Source organism: Sceloporus occidentalis, unplaced genomic scaffold, assembly GCF_023333645.1.
Source record: "Sceloporus occidentalis isolate IW3139 unplaced genomic scaffold, rSceOcc1.0.p SCAF_2, whole genome shotgun sequence".
Taxonomy (NCBI): Eukaryota; Metazoa; Chordata; class Lepidosauria; order Squamata; family Phrynosomatidae; genus Sceloporus; species Sceloporus occidentalis.
The window spans coordinates 199,038,231-199,056,297 of record NW_028316982.1 but is presented as its reverse complement, the minus strand read 5'-3'; the positions used below and the strand labels follow the sequence as shown (position 1 = coordinate 199,056,297).

Genomic DNA, 18,067 nt, shown 5'->3' with positions numbered 1-18,067 from the left:
GAGATGCCAGAGACCAAAACCAGTGGTGTAACACATGGCATGTGTAGAAATGAGAGTACTGCTCCTCCAGATAAAAAAAGAAAATTTTCTTCAGCCTGCAAATTCATTCCCCAAAGAGAGACACTGAAAACCATTCACATCTAGAACTGTTGCACGTTCTGTGTCTGCATTCCCTTGGTAACTCTGCCTGCCCCCTTTCTTTGGATGACTAAACTATACATCTAAATGCTCAACTTAAGTTTCTGAATACTGTGATAGAAATTTGGGGACTGAAAGAAAATTTAATTTGTGTGGGCAGAATTCTTAATGGAGTGGACAAAACCCTTATTTTCCTCCCCTTTCCATAGCTGCACCTTGACCTTCTGAAAGCAGAGCATATATTCTACCATTATTTGACACTTCATTCTCCTAAATGTGCTTTTGATTTCAGCTGATACATTAAGTATATTTTAATACCTCTCCCACTGAAATCAGTATGATCTAAAAAGGCTGTATTCTGTTTTGACAGTACCTTGTATTTATATTTATGTGCCTTTTTAAAAAGGATGTTAAACTCATTCCTTCTTCTAAACAAAGACTTGACAATAGCCCTTATCAGATGAGTCTGGAACTGGGGGTCTTCAGCACTGGGCGGTTCGAATTCACGTTATTTCGCACAATACCATCATACCTGGGAGCCCCTCCGAATTGGCATGATTCAAATTGGCCAATACGCATTCGCGCGAAGTGCATTCAGTGCAGAATGTTTTGTCACACCGGTGCTCAACATAAGGATTGGCCGATTCGTATCGGCCCCCTCGCACATGCTCAGTGGTGCCCTGCATGGGTTGCGACCTTAAACGCTTCCGGGGTGAAAGGGGAGGTCACGTCATGACAGCCCGGTAAACAGCTGGAGAGCCAGCTCATGCACATTAACAATCGCGATACAACGTGCCCTCTCTACATTCCTCTCTGTTTCCTCTCTACATTCCTGCTTGGTTTTAACGTTACCATGACCTTCCCTTGCAACAAATTAGCAATGCCCGGTTGTACGTGTGTGTGTGTGAGTGTGTGAATATGTATTCTGAGGGGGGGGGGGGAGGACCAGTTCCAGCGGCTGTCAAAGAGGCTGGATGGCCATCTAAGTAAATGGGGATGCTTTTTTCCTCCTCCTCCTCCCGGCTTGGGAGCCAGCATAAGCTGCATCCCAAGAAGGGAACAGGCGCGGGGCCGCTAGAATCGCGGCGATCGCCGCCGTTCCAGCGGCTTCCGCGCCTCTTCCCTTCTTGGGATGCAGCCTATGCTGGCTCCCAAGCCGGGAGGAGGAGGAGGAGGCTGCCGGAACCACGATTCCAGCGGCCCCCCGCGCCTCTTCCCTTCTTGGGATGCAGCTTATGCTGGCTCCCAAGCCGGGAGGAGGAGGAGGAGGCCGCTGGAACCGCCCCCCCCCCCCCGCTTCCCTGGAACCGGCAAGAGGAAAGACCCACCGGAAGTTAAAATTGGAATCTGGGGGTCTTGCGATGGAATTCAGGATTGGGTAGTCACACCAGAGCCATTCGCACTGAGATCGAACAGAGCCCCAATCCAGGATATTGCCAATCCCCTTATCAGCGCACTGGCCAACACGCTCCAAAAAGAGGAGCCAGTACGCATTCAGTTCGGCATCTCGCGCATTCACGTGAGTTCGGATTGGGCCATTCGAATGCTGGTATGATGGTATTGTGCGAAATAACGTGAATTCGAACCGCCCAGTGCTGAAGACCCCCAGTTCCAGACTCATCTGATAAGGGCCAATGAAAAGCCACAAATATTCCTTTCTTGCTTTCCAGAACTGTGTTGCCATGGTATTTAATTTATTGGTATTATTTCCACAAGGGTTGCTCCTTTCCTTTGATGAGGGAGCCATCAGGCAGACCCAGCAACATCTTGGACTGCCTGAAGGAAGAGGCCCCTCCCTCCTCAACTGTCATCTCGGCCTCAGAGGGAGCCATCAGGCAGACCCAGCAACATCTTGGACTGCCTGAAGGAAGAGGCTCCTCCCTCTTTAACTGTCATCTCGGCCTCGGAGGGAGCCATCGGGCAGACCCAGCAACATCAGGGACTGCCTGAGGGAAGAGGCCCCTCCCTCCTCAACTGTCAGCTCAGCCTCAGAGGGAGCCATCAGGCAGACCCAGCAACATCGGGGACTGCCTGAAGGAAGAGGCCCCTCCCTCCTCAACTGTCATCTCGGCCTCAGAGGGAGCCATCGGGCAGACCCAGCAACATCAGGGACTGCCTGAGGGAAGAGGCCCCTCCCTCCTCAACTGTCATCTCGGCCTCAGAGGGAGCCATCAGGCAGACCCAGCAACATCGGGGGCTGCCTGAAGGACGAGACTTCTCCCTCCTTTAACTGTATTTTGTATTGTATTACGATTTTACTGTACACCGCTATGATCATCGCGGAATAGCGGTCTATAAATAAAACATATTATTATTATTATTATTTCCCACTTTTGACAACACACAATGCCTCCTATAATGGTTTCTTAATGACTTTTAAATTTTACTTTCCTTGAACTTTTATTTGTAAAAAATCTTTAGTGTTCACTAATTGTAAAAGCAGGAAGGATGTGATATAAGATGGGAACATCTCTGCTTTCAGAAACCCAAACTGTCATTCAGTTACTAGCAGGAAGAGACATATGTTCCTAGCTACTTACCCACCTACATTCCTGTTTATTTTAGCTTTAGGCAGCTGTTTGGGGATCAGACAGGCCCACAAGATGTTTGCAGTACAAATTCTCATAATCTGGTGAAAACAGCAATGTTTATAACTGCAACAAGTGGGAAAATAAAAGCAACAAGTAGGAAAATATTATTTTAATTATTCTTGCCCCTTTCCAGATCAGTTTTTAGATGAAGGTGAGATGTAAACCAAATAAATAAAATAATAAAAGAAATCAGTCTTACTTGTGCTTCTCTTGATAACAAACAACTAGTGTTTTGTGTCATTTGTGTTTGAATCAGACATGTAACGTATGGGACTGGATGGCCCTTGTGGTCTCTTCCAACTCTAATGATTCTATGTAGAATTTCCAGAAATTCTGAAGCCATCTGGGGACAGATTATTTTCATTTTATTTTGGGAGAAAATGATTTCTTTTTAAATTGACAAATGTGGTATTAGTACCATTTACAATCATTTTATTACTTTAGGAACATAAAATGACTCATAGACATGATATTGTCAGGGATGATGGGAGTTGTTGCTCTACACCTCAGGCTGTAACTCACCAGCTTGTTATTGAAGCTGAGCTGACCAGCTTTGGTCAGTGGTTATTGCTTTCTCCCAAAGCAGCAGAGTTTTCTGAGACTAGGCTGAAGACCCTGACAATCTTCTCCAAGTCTTCTCACTCTTCTTCTTCAGATGTCTCCAAACACCATCAGGATTCTGCTGGTTCTTGTATCTTCACTCAAGACACCAACACAACTCAGTAGTCTTAGATAAAAGATCTACTTTATTCTACTATATACAGTTACTATCTCTATATGCCCAACAATCCACAATATCTCTACACTCTACCAATACTCCACAACTACCCACAAGTTATATTAGCAAAACTGGCAATTATTATAGTAAATGTTTGTTACCACCCACTAGACAATTACCACCCAGTGGGTGTGTACATTCACAATGATTGGTTGACTTTTGTTCATCCCATACTCAAGTCCAACCCATGAACATCATCTGATCACCTTGTACATGTAACAAGTCTCAGGTGTTACCAATGTACATTCCTTAATTTTGTCCTTGGCTCCCAAGACTTCTAAATTATATCATCCTTTACACCTGTGCGATTTCTTAATTGTTCATGCTTAGTCATTCTGACTTTCACATACATATTTTATTTCTATAACTGCATGTCCCATGTTGCATTTCCTTGACAGATATGATAAAATTATAAAATTGTATTAGTGATAGTGTGTCTGGTATTAAAAGTAAAGTTCAATCACACAATAGTTACAAACTGAATTCCCATTTTAATTTTTTTGTTACAAACTGAACTACAAGGTTTTGAACTGTTAGGAACTACTTTGATTTTGATGCTTTATTGGGAACAAGCAAATTAAAAAAAAACACCCCAATTATTTTTTTTAAAAAAATGAAACAATCAACATCAGCAAAATGGAAAAAAATATTTTTTCTTCTGTTGTTTTCCACAGAGTCAAGCAGACAGAAAGCATTCACTTCCACAAAAACAATAAAAATGGGTACCAGGGCCAGGAATTGCAATGATCAGATACTGTATATTGTCCTGCATAACAGCTTTCCTGTTACATGGTTTTTAGAAATAGTTTTTGGGGAGAAAATATATGAAAATCTTGTCTGAAAGATTATATTTATCATTCTGAAATAAAAATAGGGATGCAGTGGTTCAAGTATTTTAAGACGCTGACTCTGTGGATTGCAAGATCAGCAGGTTGGCAGTTTGAGGCCCGAGTGCTGCATGATGGGGTGAGCTCCTGTCACTAGTCCCGGATTCTGCCAACCTAGCAGTTCAAAAGCATGCAAATGCAAGTAGATAAATAGGTACCACTTCTCAGTGGGGAGGTAACAGCGTTCGATGGAGTCATGTTGGCCACATGACCACCAGAGCAATCCTCAGACAATGCTGGCTCTTTGGCTTAGAAACGGAGATTAGCACCGCCCCCCACAGTTGGTTATGACTAGGCATTCATATCAAGAGACTACCTTTACCTTTAGAATAAAATACTGTATAACAATTCTATTGTTAAAACTTTTTAATTCTTCCAGTTTTTCTGGGGGAAAAACACTTTGGGGGAAAAACAGGAACATTTTTTGTTGTTGTTCAAATTTTTCTGTTTTTCTCACTGGGCCGTTACATTTCTGGTCAGGATCCAAACAGTATTCTGGACTCTGAGAAATAATAGAGAAGACTCAAAATACAATTATCCTAATAAATTGCAGTGCAGTCCTATGTCAAAGAGTTATTACTGTAGCTATTTGAGGCTATTTTTCTGCTAGCAGAAATGCCATTGTTATTGTTTCTGTTTCTCTTTTTGTTGTTGTTGTGTGCCTTCAAGTCATTTCTGATTTATAGTGACCCTAAGGGAAATCTATCATAGGGTTTTCTGGACAAGATTATTTAGAAGGGGCTTCCCTTGCCTTCCTCTGAGGCTGAGAAGGTGTGACTTGCCCAAGATAACCTAATGAGTTTCCATTGCTTAGTGGGAATTCAAATCCTGGTCTCTAGAGTTTTAGTTCAGTGCTCAAATCACTAAACCACATTGGCTCTCAGAAATGCCATATTGTGCCAAAAACTCAATCAAACAGGTTGTAAAATGAAATTCCATACTCTAGGACAAACATTCCCAACCTGATGGCTTCCAGACATGTCAGACCTCCACCATTTCCAGCCAACAATGTTACTGTAGAATTTGCAGCCATTCTAGAGAGAAAGACAGGTTGGGATAACACATTTAAAACAACAAAAAGAACACTTTTGAGGGAGCCAAAAAATAATGCCAACCCCCATGCTAGAAAACTAGCAAATTACTGTAATCAATGTAATTCAGAGAATTAAATAACTCCAATGATAAATGTTGATAACAACAGTGCTAATGACCAGCATTAATTCACTAATTAATTTGCAAACCTAAAATAAAAGCTATGTCTTTAGTCAAAAGCAAGTCTCATTATAGCAAAGGTCCTGCTTGGACTTGCCACTGTTCCTGTAATTAGTAATATAAAGAAATCTCTGCCCTGTTTCTTCCTGTTTACTCGCATGGTTGCTTTCCATTCCTCAACTGGCTTTTAATTAGCTTCTTAAAAAGTGGAAGAGGGGATTAATTATTGGTTTCCTTTTTGTGCTGTGAGAAATTGATCAGAAGATGATGATATTTTGAAATGCCCAATAGCTTTCATAAAAATAAAAAAGTAAAATAATGAAAATTACCAAGGTTGCAAATTCCAGTTTTATGTTCTTGATTCCCAAACCTATTTTTTATCAGTTTGGACTCTTAAGATTCATGAAAACCTTTTGCTTTCTGTTGTAAGAATTATGTCAGTCACTCTTGAGCAAAGATAACCCACAGGTAAAACAAACTTTGATTATAGAAGCAACAGACTCTTCTCTGCTTGTCAAAAACTCCACCTTCAGCATCTTGACCACATTTTCTGACATGTTTGTACTGGTTTTTAGGTCATACCCAGATTCAGTCAATAAAATACAGACCTCTAAGATAACATACCATGAGAACCTGAGAAATTTATCACACCAGCTTGTTTTCTTACAACAAACGCATTAGTGGAGCAAATGGGCACAGACTGGTTTGAAAATATTTATCATTACACTTCTCTGCAATCACACGAGTGTACTGTTTTGTAATCCATGGGTCTTTCCATAATGGCTCCATAACTACACCTTCCAACCTATGTATGCCCTACTCAGTATATGCATGCCTTTCAATTTTTAAACTTTTACTTTTGCTGTGATTTCATAATTATTGGAATAAATAAATTTTTATTTTAGCATTTGCTGCATTTATGCAATCACAACAAAAACAAGAGGAGGAGGAGGAGGAGGAGGAGGAGGAGAGGAAGGAAATAAAAACACTGCTTTCCTGCTTGGGAACAGAAAGGGGAGAGAGAGGAAACACATGCCCCCTTATACCACATGACTGCCACCATATCTTTACTGCCACGGAAAGGACCTATTGCACTTGAGGGACTAATGGCACAGCAGTGACATTAAGAACCATTGATGGGTTTTCCCCATTGATGGAAAGGTGCACTACAGAAACAAATGGAATGCAAAGTAGCAACAGGATAGACACAACATGATGTGATAAGTATTGGTCAAATACGCCAATATTTTGCTACAATTTCAGTTTACTGCCTTGCGTGATAAAGTTCTAAAGCAGCAGGGATTAAAACCAGATCCAAACTCACAAGGATAACTTTACAAAAAAGCTTTTGGTGAGCATATACTAGGCCTACTAAGAAACCTGCAAAAGAATGGAACAAGAAAGGTCTACAAAGTAGTCCCAGAGATTCCCATGTGTGGCATCCTCTCTGCCACAGCTCCTTATAGTGTGCTCTATTTTTGTACTTCAGAGGAGAAATTGTGTTTCTGAGTGCTCTTCTTGTGAAAGCGTTCAGGTTTAGTCTTCTGCACCCCCACTTAGCCATACCTTGAGCAGTAAATGAGACTCTGAAGTGCTTCTCCCAGTTGAAATGGAGATGCTGATCTAGATACATCACTCTTCTGACTCAGCATCTGACATCCACCTAAGTTTACATTACAGAATGACATAGAAAGAAATAGCTTGAAACTGCTTTGTGTAGCTTCCTTTCAAAGCTTTTTTACATTTTAACACTCTTTTGGATGGCAACTCCCAGAATCCCCCAGCCAAAATGAAGATTGTCATCCCAAAAGGCAACTTTTCTAAGCTTTTCTACTTCTCAAGTTCAGGATAGAGGGCTGCTTGAATCAAATATAGAGCATATGAACATGCTGTGCTAAATATTAAATAATAATTGTAGTGGTACAAATAGCACGATAGCCAGTGTGTTATAATGGTTTGAACATTGTAACACAGCTTTGGAGACCAGGGTTGAAATCCCTGCTCAGCCATGGAAACCTAATGGGGCTGCATCAGCACTACAGAAATAATCCAGTTTGCCCCCACTTTAACTGCCATGGCTCAATGGTGTGGAATTCTGGGAAATATAGTTTGTTGTGTCACCAGAGCTCTCTGGCAGAGAAAGCTAAAATGTCTCACAAAACTTCAAATCCCAGATTTCTATAGCACTGAGCCACGGCAATTAAAATGGTGCCAAACTGCAGAAGCAGCCTGGGTGACCTTGGATGAGTCACATTCTCTCAGCCTTAGAGGAAAGCAAAGGCAAAAACCGCTCTGAACAAATCGTCTCTCCTTAGGGTTGCTGTAAGTAGGAAATGACTTTCCTACTTACAGGCACACAACAACAAATAGCATGGTCCTTGCCAACAATACCACAGTTAGTGTATACAGAACTCAATTCAAATTTTGCATCTATTCACTGCCAGACCAATATTATTAGAGAAGCATGTAGTTGTTTAATTTGTTATTATGATAATGTATATAACTGTTCTCTGTGCCATTTACAAAGTTAATGTAAGAGTTACAAGACGGGAGAGTCTTTGCTATTTTTAGAATGTGTGTTATCTAATTTCATTGTTTTCCAATATCCCTAAGTGCAGTTTGGTAGCAGTTAGTATCCTTGACACTTCATGGCAGCTTATATGGAGATGAATCACATATTGATTTGTTAGAGGTTCTGAGGGTGAGTGAGTGATGTCATAGGAAACCCAAACTCCCTAATGAAGAAAAGCCCTTTGAAACTCAAAGGGAGTTTCAAGATCACATTAGAAATGAACACTGGGATAGGAAGGAAGTGAGAAGATTCTGCTGGAGCTAAGGATGCTTATCTTGGCTTTAAAATAGGACTGCAAAAGAGAAGTCAAGATTTTTTTCATTCAGAAAGAAACACAGGATTTTTCCTCTGGTTAGATAAACATATTACATATTGGGATGTAATGCCTGGGGTCTCTTTTAGCCAGTTCATCACTTCCTCTCCCCACCCAATCTCAGTCCCTCCTCTCTGGTTGTGAAAAGGGTCCCAGAAGAGTAGGTCTGAGAGCCCTTTTGATGGTGTCTGTGGTTGCATTCAGACTGCAGAAATAATCTGGTTTTGACACCACTTTCACTGCCATGGCTAAAGGCAAGGGAATCCTAGGACTTGTCCTGTGTTGTGGCACCAGAGCAAAGTGGTGACCAGATGTCACAAATGCAAAGAAGGAGAAGGTGCTGAAAAATTGAGGATATTCAAGGGGGAAAAATGTAAGAAATGACCAAATAAAAACTAAAGGCACTCTAATTCATGCTCCAAATGGAGGGCATTTTGGAATTCTTCCTGAGCAAAAGGCTGAAATGGAGAACATGTCTGGGAAAAGGAGGACAGGCAGGTTACTCTGCCCCTTCCCTCCCCATTTTGGGTCACACACACACACACACACACAGAGGAGAAAATGTAGGCAAAGTGGATCTACCCAAACATTGCATTTGATATGAGATTAATTTTTAAGACCAGGAGAGATGGCCACAGAATTATCAAAGATTAGGAAATAAAAAGTGGAAAGAACATATAAGAAGCATACTGTAGTAGGAGAAGAGAGAGATGGAAAAGAATATACAAGATTATTATTGCATATGTAATATTGTTAGTGTATCCTTTTGTATTTTGCTTGTGTGTGTGTGTGTGTGAAGAAGAAACTATTGGGATGGGAAACCACTCCGTCTGCATTTCTGAGAGTCTAGGCCAAAACATACTGCAGGAATGATCCATCTTGAGACCACTTTAACTGCCCTTGCTCATTGGTAGGGGAATTCTGGGAAGCGTAGCTTTGTGACGTATTGAGCTTTCTCTGTCAGAGAGCTCTGGTGCCACAACCAACTACAGTTCCCAAAATTCCCTAACACTGAGCCAGGGTGGTTAAAGTGGTCTCAAGATGCATCATTCCTGCAGTATGTTTTGGCCCTTAGGCCTCATTCCAATTTACAAAAAAAGCGTTTTGCGATCTGAATCGATGGATTGATTTGACAGCGGAGCATGGTTCCCACCATGTTTGCCCCAATCACATCTTTCCCCTGTAAAATAACCCACTTGTGGTTCGCACTGACAAATGAATTGGTTCAAAACGGACCCACTCCAACCGGCCAAAGGGCAAATTTAAACCAACTCTGATCTGTATCTGGTTCACACTTGCGCAGAATCGATGTATCCAAAAAGATGCAGAAAACATCAGCGTCAAAAAGACATGGGTTAAATGGGTCTTGCGCGTGGCCCCCCTCTCCGAATTGTGTTGGTGAATCGATCTAAGTGAGAATCATTTGAACTGGTTCAAACTGATTTGTGATCTGGTTTAAAAGGTATTGGAAATCAGGCCTTATTAGTCTACTTGTTCAAAGATAGTGACCTGATTTATTTATTGTTTACTTTTTATCTTTATCTCTTGTTTTCCTTTTTTATTTTTGTAACTCCTCCCTCCCCCCCCCCCCCAAAAAAAAAAAAGAAAGAGAAAATGTAGGCAAAGTAGAACTGGAGTGCCCCAACCAAACGACCATTCCCAAAGCAGTTCAAGCGGGACCAAAGCGGATAACTTCTGCAGTGTGGAGGCAACCTGAGAAGAAGGGCAGGTGGGAAGAAAAACAAGAGCACGTTTACCTGCGAGAGCCTATGATGCGCCTCAGCCAATCCTGAGCGAGGGTAAGTCGGGGGAGAGCCAATGGGAGGCCGAGAAAGAGCAGCCGGTGTAAAGATAAAAGCAACTCCTCCATCCTGGCTACTGCGAGGAAGTGCAGTTGTTTCTGGTCCTCCATCCTGGCTGCTGCTGCTGCTCTGCCTTGAGGAGGAGGAGGCTGCTGGTGCTGCTGGGGCTTCCCTGGCTCTTCTGGCTGGGCTTCTCCTTGTAGGGGCTGCAGCCTGGAGGGGCTCATGGCCTGCCTGATGGCCGCTTTCTCCGGGGGCGCTGCTCTGGTGAGTGGGGGCCCCATTCCCTCCCCAGCTCCCTTCAGGCAGGGCTTTGTTTTGGGGAAGGGGGAGCTTGGATCCCAGCATTGCTGAATGGGGGCAATCCCAACCCCTTTGGCTACAGCTTCTCCTTTGGAGGTTTGTGTGTGTGATTCCAAATGGGGAAGGAAAGGACAGGGCTGACCAGAGGTCCTCCTTTTCCCGGACGTGTCCTCCACTCCAGCCTTCCCCCCGAGGCCGAGAGAGTGTGACTCTTCCAAGGTCAGCCAATGGGTTTTAGTGTCTGAGCTGGCATTCGAACTCAGGTCTCCAGAGTCCGAGTCCAGCACTCGATCCATTACCCCACGAGAAATGGGTTCCCTTTGGCGGGGGGGGGGGGGGTGAGAAAGAAAAAAGCAAGGGGCCCCAATGGAGGGATGTACAGTGTGTGTGTGTGTGTGTGTGTTCATAAGCAAAGACAACCTATCCACTACCTCTGGTGCCACAACAAGCTGCAGTTCCCAGGATCCCATAGCACTGAGCCATGGCAGTTAAAGTGGTGTCAGACCGGATTATTTCTGCAATGTGGATGTAGCCGGGGGTGGTTGCGTCCTTAATCCGAGCTCTGCTGTGATGGATCAGCCTTCACTTGAACAGGGGCTGTGGGTGTTTGTCTACCGAAGGCAAGAGGAAGCCTCTCTCTTTCTCTTTGGCATTCATTCATAAACCTTGCCCTGGAGCATCAGCACTGAACTTGCTGTTGGTGAGGAAACATCTCTTGGGCTCTCTCTCTCTCTCTCTCTCTCTATATATATATATATATATACATACATACATACATACACACATGTGCGTGTGTGTGTGTGTGCAGTCAAAGGTTCTACTTCATTGGGTTACACACACACACACAAATATATGCTGTTAGGGGTTCTACTTCATTGGGTTATATATATGTATATGCTCTTAAGGGTTCTACTTCATTTCTTTGCAATAATGAATGCGAAATTATTGTGTGTGTGTATTCTAGATGCCCCTTGTGGCCTCTTCCAACTGTGTGATTCTATGATCATTACACACACATATATGTGTGTGTGTGTGTGTGTGTGTGTATCATCCTCTTGCCTCCAGAGACAAATTTTCTCCCTCCTTTCGCTTTGTTCACCTTCCAAAGTTGTGTATTGTGGCACTAAACCGTGTTGTCATCTTGCAGGTGTAGGCTGGTGAGAACTGCGGGGTTTATTTTGGGGGGGGGGGGGTTGGTTTTGCTTTGCTTTTTTGTCCTTTACATCATCTTGGGTTTAAAGTCAGCTGCACAGAGCAGGGTTTGACCGAGAGTTACCTCTGCCTGGCTGTTCATGAGAAAAGAGAGAGCAATAGGAGGGAGGGGGGACTTAGATGGAGCTCTGCGCATGCTCACTTTCTCCCCACCACATCCTCTGTGATTTGAAAATAGATTTAGCCAGGCACTTGCTAACCTTTCCAGCTCCTTACATAATGGATTTGGTGATAAACTTGTCAGAAAGGTACCGGAGAGTAAGGGTTCCTTTAAAAAGAACTGTTCTGAACTGAAGGTTTTTCATAACTCTTGTCATTGTGGGAACGGATGTCTTTCTTGCCCAGCCTGCGTCTTGCTCTGTAACATGGAACGTATTAAAATTCCTCAAAAAGCTAAACTAGGTTGAAAGATCTACCTTATCCCATTAGGAAGTGGGTTTGAGGTGAAGACCAGTTGCAAACCCCAGTTTCCGTAGCTCATGTCTACAGCAACATTTGAGCTGAGACAGACCTTACTTTTCAGAATAATGGGTTGGATCCATCCTGAGTCATAGGTAGAGTAAACCCATTGGAATAAATGTTTCACTGATTTCAGTGGGACTGAGGCTGAGAGAGTGTGACTTGGCCAAGGCCACCCAGTGGGTTTCATGACTCAGTCTGCCCCAAGTAAGGACAAAAATAAACATCAAATGTGTCTGCTCTTGTGCTCTGGCAGTGTTATATTTTTAGAATGAATGATGATTAACCCAGAAAGAAGAGAGTGAGGAGGGGAATTCTTCATACTTAAAATAAAGTATTTAGAAGCTACATAATGCGGAAAATTCAAAAGTGTGGCTCTTGAATTTTTGAACAGTTTTGGAAAGAAATGTACTTTAAAGAAGTAATTAGAACGAAGCAGTGCTTGGTTGAGTTTGATTATATCAGGCCTGATCAGTATGAGGTCCATTTGATTGTTTAGTTCAACCAAAGTGGGGAAGAAAAGGGAGAAAGCAAAATGTTCCAGACAGTTTCTCTCTTTTTAAAAAGTGGGCAAAAACATTTAATCATTTAAAACACTTCATGAATTATTTGCATAAGTACTGCCAAAATGGTCAAACCTCTGGCATGCCTTGTTGGGTATCTGACGCGCATATTCTGCATATACATTTAGATTCTTGTTTTGCAAACTGAGCTACGCTTCAGCTCTTGAGTTGCATGTATTCTGTGTGTATTACTTTCAAATATAGTTAAAATATGTTGTAAAATGTACACTTTTCTTTACTGGTACTTTTATTTAGCAAGGCATTTCAGCCAAAAAGGCAGCTTCTTTATACTGTATCTTAGAGATGTATATTAGTGGCTCAAATGCACCCTCAATTGCAGGGTGAACCACTGAATGGCTATTTATCGGGCCTGATATTATTTAAATCTACAGAAGTAATGGGCAAGTCATACTTTCTCAGCCTCAGGGGAAGGTAGTGGCAGACCTTCTCTGAAAAAACCTGCCAGGAAAATCCCATGATAGGTTCACCTTAGGGTTACCATAAGTTGAAAACTACTTGAAGACTCACAACAAGAACAAACAGAAGTATGAGAAAAACAACAACAACATAGACTCCATCATGGTGGCACACATGGCACATATACACAATTGACTTTTACCCATTCCTTTTCCAAATCTCTGTGTTTTTGTGTATGTGCCTTCAAATCACATGCATTTCAAAGAGTTTTCTTGGGAAGGAATACTCAGATGTGGTTTGCTGTTGCCTTCTTCTGAAATACAGCTTACAGCCCCTGGTATTCCATAGTAGTTCCTCATCCAAGTATTAATCAGGTCTCTCCCAGATCGTAGCTTCCAAGATCAGATGGGATCTTGTGCCTTCAGGGTATTTAAGCCTTTAAGCTTCTTCAAGACTCTTGGAAAAGCTGCTCATGAAGAAGTCATTGTGGAACATAGTGGAGTATGGTGTGAAGAACTGCTGTATATAAGGAGATTGGCAAAAGTCTGGTGCCCTACCTTGCATGAGGGAAAGTGCTTTATGTGAGCAAAAAGCCACCATTGCATGAAACCCAATAAATTCCAGTTTGTTAACTTCAATCTAGAATCTCCCATTGATGGTGTTTGTTGTTGTTATTGAAGTATATCTACTTTAAAGTTTGCTCCAGGATGGCCAAGGAGATTACAATATTCCTGCTATATGTCTACATGTTGCCATATTCATCCCTGGTGCATCTTTGCTAGGTTTGAGTGAATGGTCTGTAGCTTATGGTGCATGGTTTCAGCTAGTGGGGTGACTTTGGCCTCTGTAATCTAGCTCTTTCCCACAGTCCTTGTGGTCTACCATGGTGCATCACACACAGAAAGCAGCAGTGTATGCTCAATATTTCTGAGCAGTAAAAATATAGTTTATTAGTGCTTTTGAGTGTGCATTTTTTGCTTCTGAATTAAAGTATCTTATTGGGTGAGACCAAGGTTCAGCATTAGATCTTGGCCTAAGAGTACATGTGAACTCAGAATTCTTTTGGCAGTTACCTGGCAGTGCTCAGTTTAATCTTTGAATGGTAATGGCCACTGGCTTGGATGGCATTAAAGGTAGCGTATTGCTAGAAAGTAGGTTTATTGGTAAATGCAACTGGAACACACATATGTAGAGACATAGAATACTTGGAGTGGGATTAAGAACCAAGTGAGCAGTACTGCTTTTAATGCTTTGCTTTGAGGCTTTCTAAAATTATCTGGCTAGTTACCTGAAAAAATATTTTTAAGAATAGTTATATTGAAACCACCCATAACTGTCTGGGGATACGATGAGGCTGTTAGCCATTGTATAGAACAAGCTACTGGACTGATTTCTCCCTTATCTGATCCAGCAAGGCTTCTCTTATGGACAGTATGGTGTCCAGAATTATGTGGGGGTAAAGTCAACAATCTTCAAGTGATTTCTCTGATGTGTTTTAAGTCTTTAAGATTGGCTGTCATTGCATTTGTTACTGTATCATCTTGGGCCCTGGAGACCTAGGGACCCCAGACAAATAGAGATGCTAGCAGCATATGTTAATTCATCTTGATTTCTCAGGTAGGCTTTTGACCAGACAATGGTGCATAATGGTGGTAGTTATCTTGAGGCTGGGATTGTCATTCTTCCACCTATGGGAAACATTGAATCCAGTTAGAAAACTGTTTTTTATTCTTAACAACATGTGTTATAATGGGGTGATGCTTATTTTTCAAAAAAACATGCAGAATGTTGTTCTCCACGTACTTACTGCCATATGAAAAACAAGCAGAATGCATTTGATATCTTATGGAACAAAACTCACACAGCGTACCTGACCAAGCTTGGTGAATGAGCAAAGTTTCTAGGGGGCTGTTAAGGTTAGACTGGGGGCCCATGTGCCACAGCCTGACCAAAAGGGACCGAGTTGTAGCTCTCCTGGAACATCTCACTACTTTCTGCTCAGTATAGAGTTGATGGAATGGATCTGTTTCATAAACCTAATCAAGTAGGTGCCAGGACATAATGCAGTGAGCTATTTGCAGTGCTAGGTATTCACTGGTTCTTTGATCCCCCTGCTTTGCCATTCCTTACTTATTATGAAATGCAGTTTCTAATTCATAAAAAAAAGAAGTCTGACATCTGTTTTTATTTCATATATGGAGGGAGCCAGGCTGACAAAAGTAATGATTAGGTCTCAGCTTACTCCAGGGCATTTTTAAAGGAGTTGTTACTGGGGTGTCTATTCTCTCATTCAAACATCCATTAGTGGAAAATTCTCTACTATATGTAATCCTGACATTTAGATTGTGTTGAAAGGGGTTTTTTTTTAAAGAAAATCAATGCGAACTGCAAATACATTTACACATATCAGTATTCTAGCAAATGTTGTTATCCTGCCCACTGCCATAAGAAATCTGGATTTTAAAGAAAAAGAAAAACCTCTTATCAAAGCCTAGAAAAAATTATATAAAAATACCTGGGACTACAAAACAGAGCTATTTGGAGATTATTTTTTTTATTTGCAATAACTTGTCAAAAGTATTGAAACAGGGATGGAAAACATGTGCATTACTGATTAAATTGTATGTGTCCATTTGTCTTTACTGGGTGTCCTAAAACCACAACTGAGTATCCATTTGGATACACAACTATTACTTAAAAAGTGCCTTGATTTACCCTGGAAAAGTGGCTCATCCTTCTAAAACAGCTGAAGTATGGTTTAGCACTGTGTGTAGACTAGAATATTGTTTCTTCACAGAACTTAGGCGACAGGAATAAAAGGAAAAGCAATGTCTAGCATACGCTTAGTGAGTCTCAGCCAATTCTTGAATGGTGAGTCAACATGTAGATAATTCCATGGATTCAATGGGTCTGCTTTAGTTGGGACTAAAAGAGAATTTAGCCCATTGTGTGAGTCAGATCTTGGTTAATGCAATAATTTTGTGATTGACATAGATGAATATTAGAATTGGAATGTACCTTCCTGTATGAACAGTCATGGTCTCTTGTCAAGTAATTATGTAGGCATAAAATCAAGAGATTTTACACAACCTGGATTAGTCTTTATTTTTCCTCTTCTGTTTTGTTTTGCTACAAGGTAATGCATTAGTACAAATGTTTAGTGAATACCATTTCTTAGGGACAGGTGTGTGGAAATGTGTATTGATTTTTATGTCTTCTCTTCTAGAATGCCAACAATTCTGCACCTGCTATGCCTGAGCCAAAGTCAGTATGTGTTTCTGTGGATGAAGTGGTCTCTACTGGGACAGACACACAGGATGTCCATTTGCTCAGTGGCCATTTGAAAAAGGTGGACAATGCTTTGACAGAAGCCCATCGCTTCTCCTACCTTCCCCGAAGACCAGCTGTGAACATTGAGTTTAAAGATCTCTCCTACTCTATCCAGGAAGGACCATGGTGGAAAAGGAAGGGTAAGCCAACAAAAATATTATTTCATCTTGCACCTAAGACAGTACTTTCAGGTGAAAGTAGAAAGCTAGAAACTAAATGGTAGCAAAGGGAGGAAACAAGATGTTATGAAGTAAAAACAACACAAATAGCTTTCTGCTGTAATATTTCAGCTTTTGTTTAGTTGAGTTATTGCACTGCAGTGGCTGCCTGCTGTCATAATGCTTCCATTCCTTACCATTGTATATATAGTAAAGAAATAAACATATTTGAAACACTCATTTATATTTAATAGTCATATTAAATATAAATGAGTGTTTCAAAGGAAGAGCCAATGTAGATATTGTACCCCCCCTTTTCAATCAGTGGCCCATTAGGCTCAATTCCTAGGACAGTCTGGGACACAGTCAAGCTTCAAATGGTCTAGTTTGGCAATAGAAAGAAAACTTTATATATTAGGTTCTTTTGATTCTTAGTGAATATGTGGTTGAAATAGTAGGGGAAAATAGAAGGAAAACTTTGACTATTGATATTCATAAATTGGGAATATCATAGATTGGGATTTGAGGATAGTTAAGGATTGTTAAGGATAAATTGAGAATAGACCTGAAGATATAGAGCCAGTGTGGTGTAGCGGTTTGAGCGTTCGAGTATGACTCTGGAGATCAGGTTTCAATTCCCGCTCAGCAGTGAAATCTACTGGGTGACCTGAGCAAATCACATGCTTTCAACCACAGGGGAAGGCATTGGCAAACTTCTTCTGAACAAATTTTGTTAAGAAAACCCCATGATAGGGTTGCCATAAATCGGAAAAATCGGAAGGCACTAAACACACACACGTCAGATACTTATGAACTTATTTAAAATGGTCCACACTTCCAAATATTTAAAGTAAAAAAAAACACAACAGTATTTGTTAATAGTGCAGCTGGGAAACTACAAAATTGCTAATATTAAGGTTGCTCCCATACAGGATAATTTGAAGTACGCTTGAATTCATTCTAACCTCCTTTTAATTTATAGGCACCATTTTATGATCATGTATTGGATTTATTTTATTTTATTTTATTGCTTGGTTTTAAAATTATGGCTAAATACTTTATTTAAGAGCTGAAAACAGTACTGGAAAAACAGGTATCTTGCATTTTAAAAAAATGTTACTCAAAAGCAGTTTTAAACCCCCCAAGGGTGCTTTTATGCAACAGTTTAATTGAGCAACAATGAGAAGCAATAATAAGGACAGAAAGAAAGTGTGCTTTCTATCACAAAGCAGAGGCATGTAGCATTCAGTTTTTTTAAAAGATGACTAATTACTTTGGAGAAACAAGAAAATAAAAAGTTATTACTTTAAAAAGTGTAAGTGTAATAGCTAT

At 41.2% G+C, this 18,067-nt stretch overlaps 1 protein-coding gene across 1 annotated transcript in view; it reads left to right on the top strand.

The window, feature by feature from the left end:
• The first annotated feature begins 10,436 nt into the window (after nucleotides 1-10,436).
• LOC149319556 (ATP-binding cassette sub-family G member 1) overlaps nucleotides 10,437-18,067 on the top strand; it is a 52,426-nt gene continuing 44,795 nt past the window's right edge. The window contains exons 1-2 of the mRNA XM_089511965.1: nucleotides 10,437-10,560; nucleotides 16,474-16,717. Of these exons, the coding sequence (XP_089368091.1) occupies nucleotides 10,519-10,560; nucleotides 16,474-16,717 (286 nt within the window). The 5' untranslated portion in view covers nucleotides 10,437-10,518. The remainder of the gene's footprint in view (nucleotides 10,561-16,473; nucleotides 16,718-18,067) is intronic.